This window comes from Bombyx mandarina, chromosome 11 (genome assembly GCF_030267445.1).
Source record: "Bombyx mandarina strain Sakado chromosome 11, ASM3026744v2".
Classification (NCBI taxonomy): Eukaryota; Metazoa; Arthropoda; class Insecta; order Lepidoptera; family Bombycidae; genus Bombyx; species Bombyx mandarina.
Genome location: NC_143218.1, coordinates 242602 through 261067, shown reverse-complemented (window position 1 = coordinate 261067; position 18466 = coordinate 242602). Strand labels below are relative to the sequence as shown.

At 35.4% G+C, this 18466-nt stretch overlaps 3 protein-coding genes across 4 annotated transcripts; 2 read left to right on the top strand and 1 right to left on the bottom strand.

Annotated features, from left to right (window-relative positions):
* Positions 1–1011: 1011 nt before the first annotated feature.
* On the bottom strand, positions 1012–7867 carry mmy (UDP-N-acetylglucosamine pyrophosphorylase mmy). The gene has a single exon (XM_089731211.1). It carries the CDS (start codon positions 7694–7696, stop codon positions 6236–6238), a length of 1461 nt encoding a protein of 486 aa, XP_089587337.1. The 5' UTR covers positions 7697–7867; the 3' UTR covers positions 1012–6235.
* A 469-nt stretch (positions 7868–8336) lies between these two features.
* On the top strand, positions 8337–10552 carry LOC114250466 (uncharacterized). Its single transcript, XM_028184346.2, has 2 exons — positions 8337–9560; positions 10230–10552. Exons 1-2 carry the CDS (start codon positions 8757–8759, stop codon positions 10413–10415), a joined length of 990 nt encoding a protein of 329 aa, XP_028040147.2. The 5' UTR covers positions 8337–8756; the 3' UTR covers positions 10416–10552.
* Positions 10553–12598: 2046 nt separating this feature from the next.
* LOC114250469 (RNA exonuclease 4-like) lies at positions 12599–18056 on the top strand. 2 transcript variants are annotated; one of them, XM_028184351.2, is made up of 4 exons: positions 12599–12774; positions 12938–13135; positions 13967–14176; positions 15385–18056. In XM_028184351.2, exons 2-4 carry the CDS (start codon positions 12992–12994, stop codon positions 15580–15582), a joined length of 552 nt encoding a protein of 183 aa, XP_028040152.2. In that variant the 5' UTR covers positions 12599–12774; positions 12938–12991; the 3' UTR covers positions 15583–18056. The 2 variants fall into 2 exon arrangements, with proteins under 2 accessions (XP_028040152.2, XP_089587342.1); XM_089731216.1 differs by lacking the exon at positions 12599–12774 and having other exon boundaries at positions 12781–13135.
* The last annotated feature ends 410 nt before the right edge of the window (positions 18057–18466 follow it).

Genomic DNA, 18466 nt, shown 5'->3' with positions numbered 1-18466 from the left:
CCATGATACTGTTTCTGTTTTTTACGTAATTAGGTCCACCTAGGTAGAAGCGGCTTGACTATCTCCTTAGCCTTGCTGATGACCCCTTACCATAATAATATGCTCGTTTACCTATGATGACAAAATTATAAAACTCGCTGTAATTTTCTCTTTTTTTTTCTACCCATTCACTGGTAGCCTAGGGAACTATTCCGGCCACGCCCTCACGGGTATTTTTTTCCTACCTATGCTGATAGCCTTGAGAGGTTATTTCAGCTTCTCCTTGACGTGTAGGTGAGCTCACGGGGCTCAAACCGGAGTGCTGCTAACACTGGCTCTAGCAAGAGCAGTGCTTCGCAGAATCTAACACCGGATCCAAAACGCGACCCACTGAGAAGATTCGGCGAGAAACTCAGTGGGCTGTCTATGGGTTATTTTACTCGTCGAGCCCTTCGTCGAAAGCGATGGGTTCGGGCGAGGACGGTGACCTGTGCTTGAGGTCTGACGGGTAGTTGAGCTCACGCGCTCACGCCGCTAATTACCTATCAGACCCAGACAACGGGGCAACACAAAGCCGGCGTCGCCAGAAACATGTCTGATCCCCCGGATCCACTCTCGCTGCTTTTAGACCCCTCAAGCACCGGTCAATGTCCTCGTCGAACGTCGACAAGCGAACTAACCCATAGACACAGCCCACTGTGTTTCTCGCCGGATCTTCTCAGTGCGCCGCGATTCCGATTCAGTAGTAGATTCATTTTCAATCGCGAGAGCAGCTGCTCTTGAGTTGTGATGTCTCCTTTGGGGGCGCTCGGGCAGCTGTTAGCAAATCCCACCCGTCCTGGCAGAGCCTTTGCTCGTCCTGGTGAAACTGAAAAGTCCTCCGGGCCACCAGTAACCCCTCATTCATAAAAAAAGGAAGGCGAGAAGAGAATTTCTGAATTCCATTTTTTTTTTGCTTCATTAAAGCTCTGATTTGTTGGTATTGCTTGCTTAAATACTAGATTGCAATCTATTGTTATAAAAAAAAGTAAATACCATATAAAATATATTTATTAATATATCATATCAAACACAAGGAAAGTAACAGAAATACACATAATATCTTAACGATTATTAAGTACATTCAAAATTCAAAGATTGTTTGAAAACAATTTTACTATAATTTTAATTATAATATTATTATAATATAATTTACATTACTTTCGAAACTTGAGTGACGAGGCCCAAATTTAAGACTGTATTATAATAATAATAAAAATAATAATTTATTTACGTTCTCTCTCAAATGGACCTCTTAATTTAAATTTTATATACATATCGTTTATAATTATTATATTAAATTTCTTAACATTATCATTTATTGCTTTCACGGCATGCTTTCAATTCATTTTGCCATAAATTTCTACGGACCGACTCCAAAAAGACAGGGTTTACCGTTTGAATGATTTGATCTGTTGATATACACATTTGGAAGACTTCTAAATAATATTGAAAATTGGATTGTTTTCTTTCACAGTGCCACACTTCAACACAAAATTATATTTTCTTGAAATCGGTTCCGTAATACGAGATCCAAATATTAATTATATTAACAAAAAAAAATAATGATAATTATGTTATTATTATCACCAATTTTCTTATCAACTAATTATATGTATACAAATAATATATTAGAATATAATAATATAGCAAGGTTTACCGTGAACGTAGTGATGGACTTAAAAAAAAAACGAAAAGATATTTGGGCAAATGGTAATATGTAGTTCCAAAACACTAAATGTTCGGTACGTAAAATTTTATTTACACTTAGTATTATGTACTTTAAAAAATTAAAAATTAAAAACGCTTATATAGCAAGCAGAACTAACAATTATGTATTATATTCATTTTTTTCATCCTATCGATACAGTTCAGAATATTAGAGCGAAATTATAAAATTGTTTTATAAAAACATATTTAAAACGCCTTAGTCTAGTTTGGGCCTTGCGATTGACGTAACTAAGTTTAATTTTAATTTAGGATAAAGTTACAACATTTAGACCGTATTAATAAGATTTGTATATTATTATCATACTGAACATTTACCATCTTGAAATTTTCACCATTTGTCTAGTTACTACAGGTACAAAATAAAGCGTTTAAAAATCGTTTTAGATACGGGGTCAACGGTCTCGTGCGACGCCGACAAGCTACCGTCGATATACATTGCGGTTCCACGAAATTAAAAAAAATCGGTTGTCTATAAAGTCGGTTTACTGACGATAGTTGAACGTGACAACGTCATAAGAAAATACTGATGGAATGGTTTCATTTTTCAACGCAATTATCGTTGCTATAAACAATTGACACCACATTCACTTTTCACTGAACTTCATACTTGACGAAAACATGTAAATTTATTATTGTATAGCAGCTGTCCACGCGGATGCATCGCTCACTCAAGTAGGAGAGAGACAGATGTCGAAAGCTGCCGAACGCGGAGGCTGCTTGTGCCTCTTTGTCGCTCGTTGCGCGCTCTCGCTTGCACTTAAAGCCTTAAATGGAACGCCTCAGAGTGAGGTAACGCCACATGAGTCATGTTTTTTCGTGCGTGCAGCCGGCTCCATCGACTTATAAGACGTTGTCACGTCAAAACACATGTGGCACTCGGGGACTGCCGCGGTAAAGCTATTGCATAACATTTTTTATCAACTTATGCAATTGTAATTAGACAATAGAGTAATTTAATATTAACACAATAATAAAATAAGACCACGCTATATTTATAAACATTAACAAAAGCAATACATTAACTGTCCCCTTCACACTTCACACGTTAGGTTTTATTTTCGTTACGAAATTTCTTAATTCGGTCGCCACGCTCAAAGCCCGCGATAAAAGCTATGCAATAGCTTAAAAAGAAAATTATAGAAATTATATTTGCTTATTTTAACACATAACACCGGCCGACATCATTTTCCTTGTTCAAGTTCTGATTATTTTTTTCCACTAATTTGGTAGAGCTGATCACGAAATTACACCTCATTTTATCGTATCACATCAGGTTTTTAAAAAAATTAAGACATTGGCTATTTTAAATTTTTTGATTAAAATAAATTAAATTTTAGATTTTAGCGCTCTTTTCTCGAATCGTGCGACCTCTCGTGAGGAAATATATTAGTTGCAACAACGACACACCCATTCGAAACAGGTTACATGCAAATAAACCTCTACAGTTACTTTGTTTATAAACTTTTTACTGAAATTAGTGTGTTTATTTAAAAAAAATTCTTACGTTACGTACTTATATATATATATATATATATATATATATATATTTACTTATATAAAAAAAATCCATGCTTCTTGTGCGAGTGGGACAGTATAGCACGAGACAAGCACTACGTTCAAAAATAATGGAATCCTCGTAAAAATCTCAAAGTAGAAACAAAAAACGTTATACGAAAAAACTGAATTAGTCCTGAAAAAATTTTACTACCTCCGCTTCATATCAAACTCGGTATGATGAAACAGTTCGTTAAAGCATTGGATAAAAACAATGCTAGTTTTGAATAACTCTGTAAAAAAAATCCAAGATTATCTGATGCAAAAATTAAAGAAGGAGCGTTCGATGGACCGCAAATCAGATCTTTGATGGCTGATGAAAAATTTGATGCCACAATGAATAACACTGAATCAGATGCTTGGCTGGCGTTCAGAGATGTTGTCAACAATTTTCTAGGAAATAATAATCATCCCGACTATAAAAATAAGGTTGCAAACTTATTGGATAAGTATCAAAAATTGGGGTGTAATAAGAGCATAAAACTCCACTTTCTAGATTCACATGTGGACTTTTTTCCTGATAATCTTGGTGATTACAGTGAAGAGCAGGGAGAAAGGTTTCATCAGGACATAAAAACTATGGAGACAAGGTACCAAGGTCGATGGAATGTGAATATGATAGCTGATTACCGCTGGTCACTGACACGTGATATTACTGAAGATACTCACAAAAAAAACTCACAAAAAAACTACACCCAGACGTAATTTTGTCGCGAAACGTAAAATATGTCACTCGAAATAGTCCTGCAGCATTGTTTAGACTCAATGTTTTCTTGGTAAATGCTCAAATATATGTTTTTGTAATATGATTATTAATTTTTTCGTTAAATTTTGAAAAAAATGCTTTTTCCATCTTTTAAAAAAATCTGATGTGATAGGGCAAATATGTAGGTGTTTTTGTGTTTAAAATAGTATAAATTGGTGATATTTGTGACTCAAATACAAACAACTTTCAAAAAAATTTCATTTGTCGGCCGGTGTAATCGTTACCTTACAACAGGATCAATACAGAGGGATGAAAGGCTATTTGGTTTAAGCGACGTTTCGCTTAATACGAGACATTACATTACAAGAATAAATTAAAGGTCTGTGTTATTTAGTATTAGCATCAATAATTAGGTGTTTTTAATTGAAATTCAATTATGTTTACCCTATTTCAAATAAATTAATAAGTTTTTTTATCGTGATATTTTTTCTAGACTTTAATCTTTAAATAGCTCTTCTGTAAAGTTCCAAAAATGTCGCTTAAACCAAATCGCTTTTCGCCCCTCAATGTGGAGGCTTCATTACACAGACCACCGTCAAAATTACAGTTGTGGATTTTCATTATTTATTTGTTTTTACTGTTTCAGATGGATCACAGCCTCGAGGCCCATCTGGATTTAAGTGGTTACCAGAGTTCATAGACATGAGAACTTGGAGGAATGTAGAGCTTTCGGTTGTATTGTAAAAATAAGCACACTAGAAAAAGGGGGGATGAAAAATCGGCCTAAGTTTAATAAAGACTTATTTGCTTAATTGCATTTTTATTTTTATTTAAGTTATACTTCTTTAGGCGCGTTATGAAAAATTTATGAGAGTGAAATTTTACGATGCGCGCGCACCGTGACACAAAATTAACAGAATCATCAGCGAACACTCAGGGACTCTAGTTTGAGGAGCAGTAAAATATTGTTGATATTATCGCCTTGCATCTCAGGGTGGGTGTTCGCAATTAAATAATGAAAAATGTATCTAAGTAGCTAAGTACATTCGCAGGTATGTGGGTAGGTACGTAACTAGATAAGCTTTAAGTAAGGTACGTAGTGCCATACTTCTTTAGGCGCGTTATGAAAAATTGGTGAGAGTGAAATTTTACGATGCGCGCGCACCGTGACACAAAATTAACAGAATGAAGTTGTCCACTAAATCGCTCATTACAATACGACCGACGTAACTTAGCGAGTCTGAATATAGCCGCAGGTGAACTTTCCGAACCGTACCGAGAATTACCGAATTTATACGATGTCAAGAAAAGGTATGTCCAATATGCGTGTTTGAAGATGTTGTTTAATCGATTTTCTTTCAAATTGATTAAAATGTAAATAAAAAAAAAGAAATAAATTTAATAAAAATAAAGTATGTATAACTTCTTACGCGCGTACATAAGTACACGCACCCTTTTTTTTCTAAACGCACGCCTGCATAACTGCTGTTTAGATATTCCCACCAGGGCTTCTAAATACAAGTTTCAGTTAAATATTAATCCACATCTAGTTCCTGTATATTGTTTTAACAAAAGAAAAGAAGCGGATCAATATAGTTTGACGAGGAATCTGGAATGTGTGTGTTGTTGGATCTTCAGTGAATCGAGACTAAGATTAATTAAAATGTCCCAGACAAAGTTATAATTTCTTTTAAATATTTAATTTTAGTAATCTAATTTGACATTGTTTTATTATTGGCAGTGTGATGTCTTTAATGTGATGTTTTAATCCTACCATTCTCAAAGCATTCAAGATTAACTATTTACAGAATGATTGGAAAGTATGATTTCTTCAAGCAACAAAAGTATTATGTCAGGGCTTTAGTTTTGATCAAATCTGTCTTAAATTCAGAGTTTCAATTTGCACCTTACAACGCACTTACTTAATGTATATGAAAAGTAATTGTTATATTTTAGCAATTTCTCAATTTGTTTTATATTCTTACCTTTTTAAATAAAACCATTTTAAAAAATGACAATATTATAAATTTGAATTTAACATAACATATTCTAGGAATTCAATTTTATTAAACAATTTCTTTTGATGCAATTTTTTTTTAAATCTTTGAATAAGATAAATGTTTTGAAATTAAAATTAAAATTTAATGTTGGCAACTTATTTGTTTCAAAATTAAATTCCAACATATATTCATTCTGAAATTTGTCATGCTAAAATAATTTCCAGTATCAATGATTACCATTAACACCATTACTTGATAATTCCTGTGGACTCTTCAAATGGAATGGACCAGCGGTAAACACTTTACCGTTAACAATGCTGTCCAAATTCTCGCCCCCGTAGGACAATAACGGAGAGATTTCTATATCAGCATCGTCTGCCACCTCTCCACCAGCTTGTCTAATGTATTTTTTATGGAGCTGAAGCAAATCTTCTCGGGCAGTCGAAGGACAGTCTTTTTTGGCTGTGTCAGCATTCTTTAAGGCTGAAAACTCAGTGTCTCGAGCCACTTCTAAGCAAATGAAATTCTCAGCAAACTCAAAAACATCAAAAATAAATTTCTCCATCTTAATACCGTTTGGTTCATTCGGTTTCTGCCGCACACCGTTCTCATCTATATACGGTATTTTCTTTTTGGCTATATGCAATTTTAGCTTTGTCTCAAAGTTTGATATTTTTCTTAAGAAATCAGCTGAAAAATAATGATTACAGATGTTTCCTGCTGAGAATGTGAGACGACCATCTGGATTACGTCTTTCAGATGCCTCGTCTGTGAGTTCGGAGTACTCCACTACCTTGTAGTGTCCATTCACTCTGCAGACGACACCAACAGGCTCACTGGGACTAGATTTCTGAACGACTTTTGCAGCACAATCAGCATTTTTAGATTTACAGTAACCAATAAATACCGGATCTGCAACCTTTATAAGTATGTTGTCAACTGAATGAGCATGAAGATGTTGGATTCCTCTTACTGAGATATCGTCCAATATTCCCTGGGTTTTTAATGCTCGATACAGACCTCCATTACCATCAGGGGCAGCAGACAAATGATATTTCTCATCCAAGAATATTTTCCCTTCAAAATCAAAGCAAGATAAAGTGCCTTGCTCAAAGAAAACCACATCGTTTTCATTCAAACCAAAGTACGAGTGACTTTTGAAATAGTTTGCGGTAGGGGCTTTTGTGTGTTCAGAAGTCATAATATACCATGTTATTTTACCTTCGTTTCCATATTTTTCGGCAGCCATCTGCTGAACTCGCAGGATCCTCTCGGCTTGTATCTGGAACAAGGTTTTTCTTGATGGCAATCCCACATCGTACATTCCCTTTGGGTGGCCGAAACCGAGCCGCGTCGCCTGACCTCCAGCTAACAAGAGCACACCAACTTTCCCATTGCATATTTCTTTAAATCCGATATTTTCGTATTCTTCAATCTTATCGGGCGTCAAGTTCGGTACAGACTCATAGTGACTATCCGGTATTGGTTTCAAGTCGTCGTCTAATTTTTCTAATATTTTTTTCGTAGATTCAATTGCCCGCGAAAATGTTGCATGCACTTCCGTCAAGTCAAGTTTTAGAATTTCGTCCGACAGCTGTTTCCGCTGTTCCTCACTTAATCCCGACCAGTGTTTAATTAAGTGTTCTTGACCATGATCTTTTAGGTTTCGTAATAATGTTTCATACATTTTTTCACTCCGCGATTTGTTTACAAACAAATTTAAACGCTCGTCGACCGTATACGACGATTAGAAAGCGTGAACTGGCCCATTGCCCGGCAGTTGTACTAAGACATTTTCACTGTTCTCCCTCCACAACAGAAACTAGAAACACGTCGGCGCCCGGCGGTAGCTAGTATTTGACATTTGCTTTTGTTTACATTGTTTATTACGATGGAAAATGTCACAATAAAGATAGGATCCAAAAAAGTAGCATACATTGCGTAGTTATCCGCAGAAAATGAATATAATTTTTCAGCGAAAGAGCAATGTATCAATTTGATGAATAGTATCAATCAAAATTCGTTCAGAAATAGATTTTTTGTTTTTATAAGCTTATGGCACGAAAATTTTAAATATTAAGTCCGAGTTGGAACAAAATATACATGAATATATTTTCGCCTTAAATCACCCAATGCCACAACCTCAAACACTAACGACACACAAACTAAAATAAAGGTCGTTGCTGATCCGAAGCGATAGTCTGTTAATAGTAAAAAAAAATCGTATTCTACTGGTGCTCAGCTTTGAATGAGGACTAAACTGCATGGCACTTACAACGGCTGCCCCACCCTTCAAACCGAAACGCATTACTGCTTCACGACAGGCAGTGTGGTTGTACCTACCCGTGCAGACTCACAAAACGTCCGATCACCAGTAATTATGCAAATTATAATTTTATGGATTTGATTTTTATTACACAATGTTACTCATTCACCGTGGAAGTCAATCGTGAACATTTGCTAAGTACGTATTCCTTTAGAAAAATTGGTACCCGCTTGGGATTCGCATACCGGTGCGGTGCATCGCTCAACACGAATGCACCGGACGTCTTATCCTTTAGGCCACGACGAACTCGTTAATGAATTCTAACTTAATCTAAGCGTTAGAATTCGTCCAGTAAAATTATAAAATATTTAGAAACAAGTTTAAGTTTTGTTTTTGTATGTAAAAGTCTTATTCAACGGTATTTTGTGTCGCGTACTATGGCTAATCTATTGTAAGTTAACGTAATCTATAAAACAGTAATATGTCAAACGCGAATGCCACAGTTATTGCAATCTTATATTCGCTTATATTCATTTTTACAATATTGTATTTATCTTGTAATTCCTTCGTAACTATCGTCAGAAGTTTCTTCAATTTCATTTTTGGTATAAATATGGTCGAAAACTCTCATAAGCGAAAGCGAACAGCTTCTGACGATCATAACCAAACAGTATCGCTGAGGGGTCTTATAAATGCAAATTGGCAAAAATTACTAGCGAGTAATCTTCTTATGGATCACAAAGAGGAAAAACAAGCACCAAAGGAGCAGTACACAGGTAAATTCCGTAGAAACAGGAAAACTGAACAGAAAATAAACAAAAGCAAAGACTTGCAGCCAACCGTTCGGAAATTTGAAACTTTGAATTTAGAACCTGACCAGGCAGACGGACATGAAGATGATATAGCACTTAATGACAGGAAACAAGCTAAAAACAAAATAACCAAGTTCATTGCTATGGACTGCGAAATGGTAGGAGTAGGTTATGATGGAAATGATCACATGTTAGCCAGAGTATCTTTAGTCAATAAATTTGGTGACTGCATATACGACAAGTTTGTGAAGCCCCGTGAAGAAGTTAAAGATTATCGTACAATAGTCAGCGGGATACGCAAAGAGGATCTAATTAATGGTGAAGATTTTTCAATTGTTCAAAAAGAAGTAGCAGACGTTATTAGAGGTAAAATATTAGTTGGACACTCGTTGAAAAATGATCTAAATGTTCTGTTTTTGTCACATCCCAAACGAAATATCCGGGACACATCTAAGTACAAACCATTCAAAAAGGTGAGAAATATTAATTACATAAGTAAAATGCACTTTTTTAAACTACCTTCAATGTAGTTGTTATTAAATTAATATGACAGACTACCAGAGACCAGACCTAATAGAGGTAGGATGGGTAAATACAGCCAATAGGTGGTAACTATGGCTGTCTAGGAAGTGCCACTGGTTTTCTGTGATACTGTGCTGGATACAATACAGTTTAGAGTGTGATACACTACTTTTAATATAAATTAGATGGCATGTGTATTATGCTGTTTCCCTCTCTGACCCCTAAACTGATTAATAATGTGCTTGCAGTAGGCATAATACCTCTTATTCACTGCTCTGTGCAAAGAGATGAGCTCTCTCAAATTCTCCACTACCTTCTATGTGACGGTTAACTGGAGTTTATATTAAGTAATGATTAAATAAACAGTCAAATTTAGTAGTCAACCTAATGTGTATGTGCATTGTGTGATATCTATTAATTATTTGTTATTAGAATTATCTCTATTATGGTACAATGTTGACAAATCCGTTTCAAAACTCATTTTGGTGTTTGAAAAAGTTTGTTTCCTACGTTTTGTTGTATTGTTTTTTCACTGTTACACTTTTTTGGTTAAGCCCCTCTTGGCTCGCTACCAAAACATGCACAAAAGCACTCCGTTTAAATAATAAAAATTTTTTCAGATAACAAAAGGCAGTACTCCGTCGTTGAAGCGTTTAGCTAAAGAAATACTAAGCATTGACATACAGCACGGAGAGCACAGCTCAGTGGAGGATGCCAGGGCAGCTATGCAACTTTACAGAACTGTGTCGAAGAAGTGGGAAGCCGGACAGAGCGACAGAAGAGGCTACAAAAAAATAAATGAATGACTTAAAGTGATGATTCATTATTATATTAAATTTGTATTGAAAATGAAGTTTAGCTTGGTATTTCTATTCCATAAGATTAATCTGCAATCTGCTACAAAAAATTACAATCCTTTGATATTAAACTTGTGCTGGCAAAACATTTCTCTTTTTTTTCCCTGCCTATTTGATGGTCGATGGCCTTAGAGCTATTTCAGCTACGCCCTGACGAGCAGGTAAGCTCACGCACTCAACCTGAGAGAATTAGCGAATAGTAGCCCTAGCAAAAGCAGGGCTTTGCAGAATACACCACCTTCTACCATCGGTTACGCGACCCATTGACAAGGTCTGGTGTGAAACTCAGTGAGCTAACATTTATGGAACGTTCAGTTACTTATACCCTTTTTTGCCTGTTCTTTTAAAATGACGACTTAACATTAACGCAATGGAGGTAAAGTTTATTAATGTTTGTTGGACATGTCCCTTCTGTTCGTACCTATTACTTTTGCAAAATAGCTTCAAGGCACCGAGGAAATGTTTACGGCGATGGTGGCTGTTCGTTGCCCCGTCGTCTGAGTCGATTTTGTGGTGAGTACAATAAGAGGGTTCTCGTGCCGTGCTGCTTTTCTCTACATTCCTCACATACCATGGTGCTCCGATAGCTATCCTGCAAAGGCAGGGTTGGTCATGTGGATATGGTCCGCGTAAGCAAACACACACTTGCAAAAGTCATGAGTATAACTCTATCCCAATTAACAATTATGGAGGATAGAACAAAAGAGTACCGTCTCCGTATATTAAAAAGTGTCTGCTGTAAGGAAGCCAGTTAAGGTGGCGCCACAGTAGCAAGTGGAAAGATTTAAAAAACAACGAATTAAACTAGATATGTACCACACTTCGGCTATGTTCCAATTTGCGCTGCGAACACTGTAAAGTATAACTTTTTATTTATTTACTGCATAGGTGGGTGGACGAGCTCACAGCCCACTTGATTTTAAGTCGTTACCGGAGCCCATAGACGTCTACAACGTAAATGCCGCCACCTACCTTGAGATATGAGTTTTAATGTCTCAGTATAGTAACAACGGCTGCCCCACCCTTCAAACCGAAACACATGACTGCTTCACGGCAGAAATAGGGTCCGCAAAATAGGGTAGGTCGTACCCACCAGTACGGACTCACAAGAGGTCCTACCACCAGTAATTACGCAAATTATAATTTTGCGGGTTTGATATCTATTACACGAGGTTATTCCCTCACCGCGGAAGTCAATAATGACGTCAATTTAATATACCGCGAAGCCACTCCTTTATAGTTAGGTAGAATAATATAGCTTTCACTGCAATCCTGAATGCTTCACTCTGTTTAAAACTGATATATTCATGCTATTACCATTTCCTACATTAGCGCTATTTCGATAAGAGAAAAATAACTTGCTACTTACAGGTGGACATTTTAACTTGTCCCCTATTTAACATAGTAGGTACTCTTGCTCATGCATACTCTTGTTTTAACTATTCAACTGATGAAAGGCTAATACTATCCTTCATGCTAACAATGTAAGTTTTAATAGTAGAATTTTTATTTTTGTTATAAAAATGGTAGTCTCTAAAAACATAAAATCATCAACTGTTAATACATAACTGAAAGAGTGCAAAGATTTATAATACATTTTAATTCATCGATAGTAGTAATTTCATTATTAAATTGTTAAAAAGTAAAAAAAATATTCATGAAATTAATTAAAACGTTGTTGATTGAATGGAATGCAGAAGCTGTGATCTTCTACCAAAAATATCAATTTTTATAAAGTTTCGATTCTTATAATTTTTAATCCAAACATTTCATATTGCTATACTTGACGAGTACTTATAGTACAGAGAATATTGTATGTAATATTTTGAATATTTTTATGTAACGTAAATTAATATCTACCATAGTACATAAACGCCAAACTACAATAATAGCAACATACAAACGGGTAAGTACCCAGAAAAAGGGTTACTAGTTTTAAAATATATCACCATTATAGTAGCATTTTAATTAAACTTCTGATCCATTTGAAATAATTTGAATCATTTGTTTCTCTGTCTCAGATCGCCGTCTCAGATACTTTTCGAATTGTTTTTCTGATACTGTTTTTACTCTTGTTGATTGCTTTTAAGTAGTTCATGATATTTTCGTAGAAATTTTCATAGGCAATCAAAATAAATAAACCGTTCCAGATAAAAACATACTCATTAAATTATAAATAAATTCTTACTGTACTGAAAGAAAAGAAGAAATAGAAATAAATGAGTTTTTATTTTGGATTTATACCACGTTCTGCAAATTATCTGTTAACACAAAGACAAAAAGGGATTTTATATTCGTCCTATTTGGGGTTTGTTACTTTAAAATACTTTACTTTCTACTTTATTTTAAGTTCCAAGTTTTGTTTATTTAGCAAGTTGCATTAACATTGATTTGCGAATAGGTATTTTCGCATTAGGAAACTTTTTATAGTTGTTAGTTGGTCTTATATGCTTTGTCTGGATTTTTCTTAGGGAGTACAATAAATTGTTTTATTCAGAAGAATATAAAATAGAGATTTTATAATTATGGCCGATGCTGTATCCATTGACTGCAAATCGATCGGTGTGGAATCCTCTGAAGGTATCAGAAATTACCCCGCGTCTGTGGCTATCGTAAACGAGGACAAGATATGCCTTTATAACGCTGTCATTAACCCAAGAAACTTACAGGTATGCATAAAACTTGATTTTTATCATTACATGAACAATTTAGCTCACTAACCATCTTATATTAAGCAGAGATCAAAACATCTACGGTGTTAATGCTGTTGTCAGCCACCTCCTTAAGTGAGTAGCAGCTGGGTTGTGCCCCAGGGCATTCTAAAGCTGGTGAGCAATGCTGACCACTTAAAATCAGCTGGGTTCTAGACTTGTAAGACTGCAGGTGCCCTCATAGCATTGAAAAAACATTTTGAGATATTAAGCCATGAAAAAACATCTTGAGATATTAAATCATGATCCCAGCTTCTGTGTGTGTGTGTAAACTATCTTGCTTCATTGAAATACTGTATTGTTTTTACTTTACATCAGAAGTAGGTAGGACAACAAATTTATCATTCTGTGATCATTCTATCATTACAGCTTAGGCAGCTTCTTATTTATGTGTAAAGAACCAAAACTATTATTATATTGTTTTTTTTTTCTTTCTTGATTAATGGCAAATTATATTGTTGATATTTGTATATTCATGACATTATTTGTGTATGCTGTGTATAATATATATGTTTGTACCTGTGTGTATCTATATAATTCAATTACACTACTATATAATTCAATTATCTATATAATTCAGTACACCACGTGTTATTTGTTTCCAAACGATTCTGGTCCATGCTATTATTGTCTGGAAGAGATTGCTCTGAGCGATAAGACTGCTAATTTTACTTTTTGTATTTTATGTTGTTTATTAAGTGTACATTAAAGAATACTATCTCTCTCATCACTGTGATAATATGGTGAAAAATGTCTTTGTTGAATAGTGCTACATATATTACTTATTAGATTTCAGATTACCGCACACGTTTTCATGGAATACAGGCTCAGGATCTGTCAAGAGGCTTACACATCAAAGTGGTTCGTCAAGCTGTGAGTCAGATATTAAAAAATTGTCTCTTAGTAGGCTATGATGTTTCGAGAAGCTTGAGGCTATTGGGCCTGGGGCACCCAGAAGATAATATAAGAGATGTTTCCACGTATCATCTTTATACAAGGGTAGGTATTATTAATAGTACATTTCTAAAATTTTACTCATGTTGCTCTAAGTTTCAACAACGTTTTTATGACCAAAAATATCTTATAAGTATAAAATGTACATATTAACATAAATTAAACTTGAGACAAGCTTTTACATCATGTAAAATGTGCAATCATTGATTTAATTAGACCACACTGCAATTTTTAATTGTTTTTCTTCAAGAATTAAAACTGATGTTTGTTTTGGTGTTTGGTTTGGTTGTTTTGTCAAGAAGACAAAACTAGAAGAAATATATATTTTTATCAATCAGAAGTGAGGTAGATTTAAAAAAAAAAATAAGATATTACACAGAGCTATCCTACATATATTTTTGTCGGCGGAATAGGACTGATAACTAAACAACTAGACATCTACGACGTAAATGCGCCACCCACCTTGAGATATAAGTTCTAGTCTCAGTATAGTTACAACGGCTTGCCCCATCCTTCAAACCCAAACGCATTACTACTTCACGGCAGAAATAGGCGGGGCGGTGGTACCTACCCGTGCGGACTCACAAGAGGTCCTACCACCAGTAATTACGCAAATTATAATTTTGCGGGTTTGATTTTTATTACACGATGTTATTCCTTCACTGTGGAAGTCAATCGTGAACAATTGTTAAGAACGTATTTCATTAGAAAAATTGGTACCCGCCTGCGGGATTCGAACATCGGTGCATCGCTAGATCCGAATGCACCGGACGTCTTAACCTTTAGGTCACGACGACTACTTTTTTTAAAGGGATTTTATGACCTGGTAACTAAGACCTTTAAGTCATGTCTTATTTTAATTTATTTTCATAAGTTTATGAAAAATTATAATATGGAGTGAAATGAAATGAAATGAGATGACATGGGATGAAATGAAATATAATCTCAGTAAAACAGTGGTCATTTGCTGAAATTTTTTCACTGGACTTTTTGGAGGATCCCGAGAAGTTACGTCCAGCGGCTTTGTTTCATTTTCCCACATTTGTCCACTTTCACAGATATTAAACAGTTAATAAACCAGTGTTATTACACATTTAAACCTGAAGAAACACTAAATAGACCAAAATAAAACAAATCACACAACTTCACTCCTCGCGTTCCCGCCAAAAAGTCCGGAACGCATTACTGTTTCACGGCAAAAACATAACCACAAATTTATTTTTAAAAGAATCCACATTTATTTTATATTGCAGTACAAAAAGTACAATCCAACGCTTAGACAGCTGACGAGAAGTTACTTGTCACGTGGCTTGGAGGCCCCACGTACTGCTGTGAAGGATGCCACCGCTGCGATGGATTTGTATTTAAAGGTTGCTGAGTTCTGGGAGGAAGAATTAGTAAATGAGATTGATAGTTCAGAGTGTGACGAAGATAGTTATTATACTGATTGAGAACATATAACTAACGTGACCATTTATATTTTTACTCAAAACGGGACTTTGTTTTATTTGGGACTATTGAATGAAAAAAAAACACGTGTGGGACTCGGGGACTGCCGCGGTAAATCTATTGCATAGCATTTTTTGTCAACTTATGCAATTATAATTAGACAATAATAATGATTTAATATTAAAACAATAATAATAAAATAAGACCACGCTATATTTATAAACATTAACAAAAGCAAAACATTAACTGTCACCTTCACACTTATAAGCTATACCGCGCGCGAGAGAGATGGGCAGACTTTCTGATGCGCATGCAGTGCGACGTCACGCCGCGCGCTTATTCACAAACACTACACAAGCGCAACGTGTGAATGTGTTGAACGTGAGCTACATGGTAGGCGGAGTGGGGTGTGTTAGGTTTTGTTTTCGTTACGGAATATCTTGATTCGTTCGCCGCGCTCAAAGCCCGCGATAAAAGCTATGCAATAGCTTAAAACAATACTTTTTTAGTTATTATTCGGAAAAGTTAGCTTGAAAGCTACGAATTAAAGAACATAATATATATTATTATGTACTCAAGATGTTTAGTTATATTTATATTTATTAGAGGAACAAATTTGCTTTAATATAGCTTACCGCGCTCGCGTTCCGCTGAAACCGGGACAATTTTACGTTCCAGAGTTCATTTCGGGGACACCGAAACTCGTAATTATAAAAAGGGACAGTCCCGCTCAAAACGGAAGTCTGGTCACGTTAGATATAACCCAACTGTACATATTTGCCGCTAACCTCGAGCAGAAGTTTTTAATTATTGAAGTTCATTTAAAAAAAAGATGTGTGGTGTCGTGGGACACCGGATAGGAACGAAGTTCCTTATTATAAGAATATAAATTTTAAGTTCTATTCGAGGTATAAAGAAAATAAAACTGGAGGTTTCGCAACAATCCACGGCCATTCGGTAACGTGCGAACTTATTGTGGTATACTTCATTCACGGTTGTTTGCATAAGAGTTAGTGTATTGCGCAAACGAACGCTCTGAGATCGTAGTCAATGAATGATTAAAAAATATGTAATTTTTTGTACGTTATTACAAAATTAAGTCGCACACTGTGTGCATTACCAATTTGTACGTTATTACAAAGTTAAGTCCCACACTGTGTACATTATTTTATTATCATAAATATATAAAAATGAATTACTGTTCGCTAGTCTCGCTAAAACTCGAGAGCGGCTGGACCGATTTGGCTAGTTTTGGTCTTGAATTACTTGTGAAAGTCCAGAGAAGGTTTAAAAAATATGAAAAAGCTCGGAATTAAAAATAAAAATAACAATTTTGTTTTTCCTTTGATGTGTCGCCCGTCGGACGGATTCCTTTTGTTTGCTTAAAGTTTATTTTATACAAAAGCTTAGGTCTTTTACTTATCGATTGAGGCACTACGAAGTTTTCCGGGTCAGCTAGTTACTAATAAAAATCTTACGTTACGGACGTTTTTTCCCGGTTAGGGTACCCTTCCGCCGATTCCCATAAGGAACTTCGTTCCAATAAAAACATCGAATTATTGATGCTAATATCAAGTAAAACGGACTATTAATTACAAAGATGAATGTTGCGTATTAAGCGAAATGTCGCTTAAATTAAATGGCCTTTTGTAACGCAGCGTTCTGTTTCGCGGGGCAACAGTAGCCAAAGGGATTGTGACTCAGGTTCATGCCGCGACGACCCACCCCGCGCTACCCATCTATTGAACCATTTGCACCCCCAATTAGTGCGCGCCAGAGTTTGAAGCGGTAAACACGCGTCGCCGGCCGATACCGGAACTGACAACCCGAGAGTCTCATGCCAGTCGGGCACCCAAAATTAAACTTTCACTCTTCGATATGTATGTCATTATATTCACTGTTCGCCAGTCTTGCACTACCAGGAACTGTAAAATATTCCAAAAAATAAATAAATTAATTACAATATTATTTAAACACAAGACTAAGCCGTGAGAGTAAATTATGATTGTCTCCAAAGCGCGCGAAACCAGATGACCGCCTTTGTTATAGTACCGATAATGAAACCTTTAATACGTATTTTTTTTGAAACACCCTATGGTATATGTGCCATAGGCAGACCCTTCAAACAGATGAATAGAACTCGCATAACACATTCTTCCGTCCCCATATGTATACTTTTCTGGCAAATGTGTAACGAACATAAAATTTTGAAATTTCTGTAACTCGTCCTAAATGGCAAATCTTGGTAATTTAGTAAGAAACGTAACTATTCTAGGAACTTTGACGATTTGTATCCATGTTTTTATATTGATTATAAAGAGAATTATTATGTACCTACTACCTAGGCACTACCATTAATATATTACCATTGTTATAAGAATTATAATGAATGTTAAGTTTAATATTTGATTTTTAAGATTAAACTGTGACTGAAAATTGTAATATGGTGCATTTTCTAAAATAAATACTTATTGTACATTGGCTTTCTTTTATGATTGACTATGTAGGTACCCAGAAGAGGCCTGAGCAAACATCATAGAAAAAAATTACAAACTTTCAAGCGAGTGTGGTAGACTATTATACCGCGCTAAATAGTCGGTAAATAGTAACAAAGTTACTGGAAATTCAATTTTTATTTTCAATTTCAAAGTTACTTCTATAATGGAAAATAAATATTTGTTCACGGTCTATATTTCACCTTCAGTTGAAATTTCGTCACCTGAGAAACCTAACCTTAGTGCCTATAGAATCGAATACTACATACCCCTAAACTGTACTACATACCCCTAGTTTTTGTTATATAAGCACATACAAATAGTTCTGTGGCTAATTCTGTGCTTAAAGACCTCTGGGAAGATCTGAGGCTCCTGAAAGTCGACATCATTG

Excerpts from the sequence above, each read along its gene's own strand:
- LOC114250466 (XM_028184346.2), top strand. The coding sequence starts at position 8,757 with ATGTCAAACGCGAATGCCACAGTTATTGCAATCTTATATTCGCTTATA. Across the intron at positions 9,561-10,229 it reads AGTACAAACCATTCAAAAAG|ATAACAAAAGGCAGTACTCC; the intron begins GTGAGAAATATT and ends AAATTTTTTCAG.
- LOC114250469 (XM_028184351.2), top strand. The coding sequence starts at position 12,992 with ATGGCCGATGCTGTATCCATTGACTGCAAATCGATCGGTGTGGAATCC. Across the intron at positions 13,136-13,966 it reads TTAACCCAAGAAACTTACAG|ATTTCAGATTACCGCACACG; the intron begins GTATGCATAAAA and ends ATTACTTATTAG. Across the intron at positions 14,177-15,384 it reads CGTATCATCTTTATACAAGG|TACAAAAAGTACAATCCAAC; the intron begins GTAGGTATTATT and ends TTTATATTGCAG.
- mmy (XM_089731211.1), bottom strand. The coding sequence starts at position 7,696 with ATGTATGAAACATTATTACGAAACCTAAAAGATCATGGTCAAGAACAC.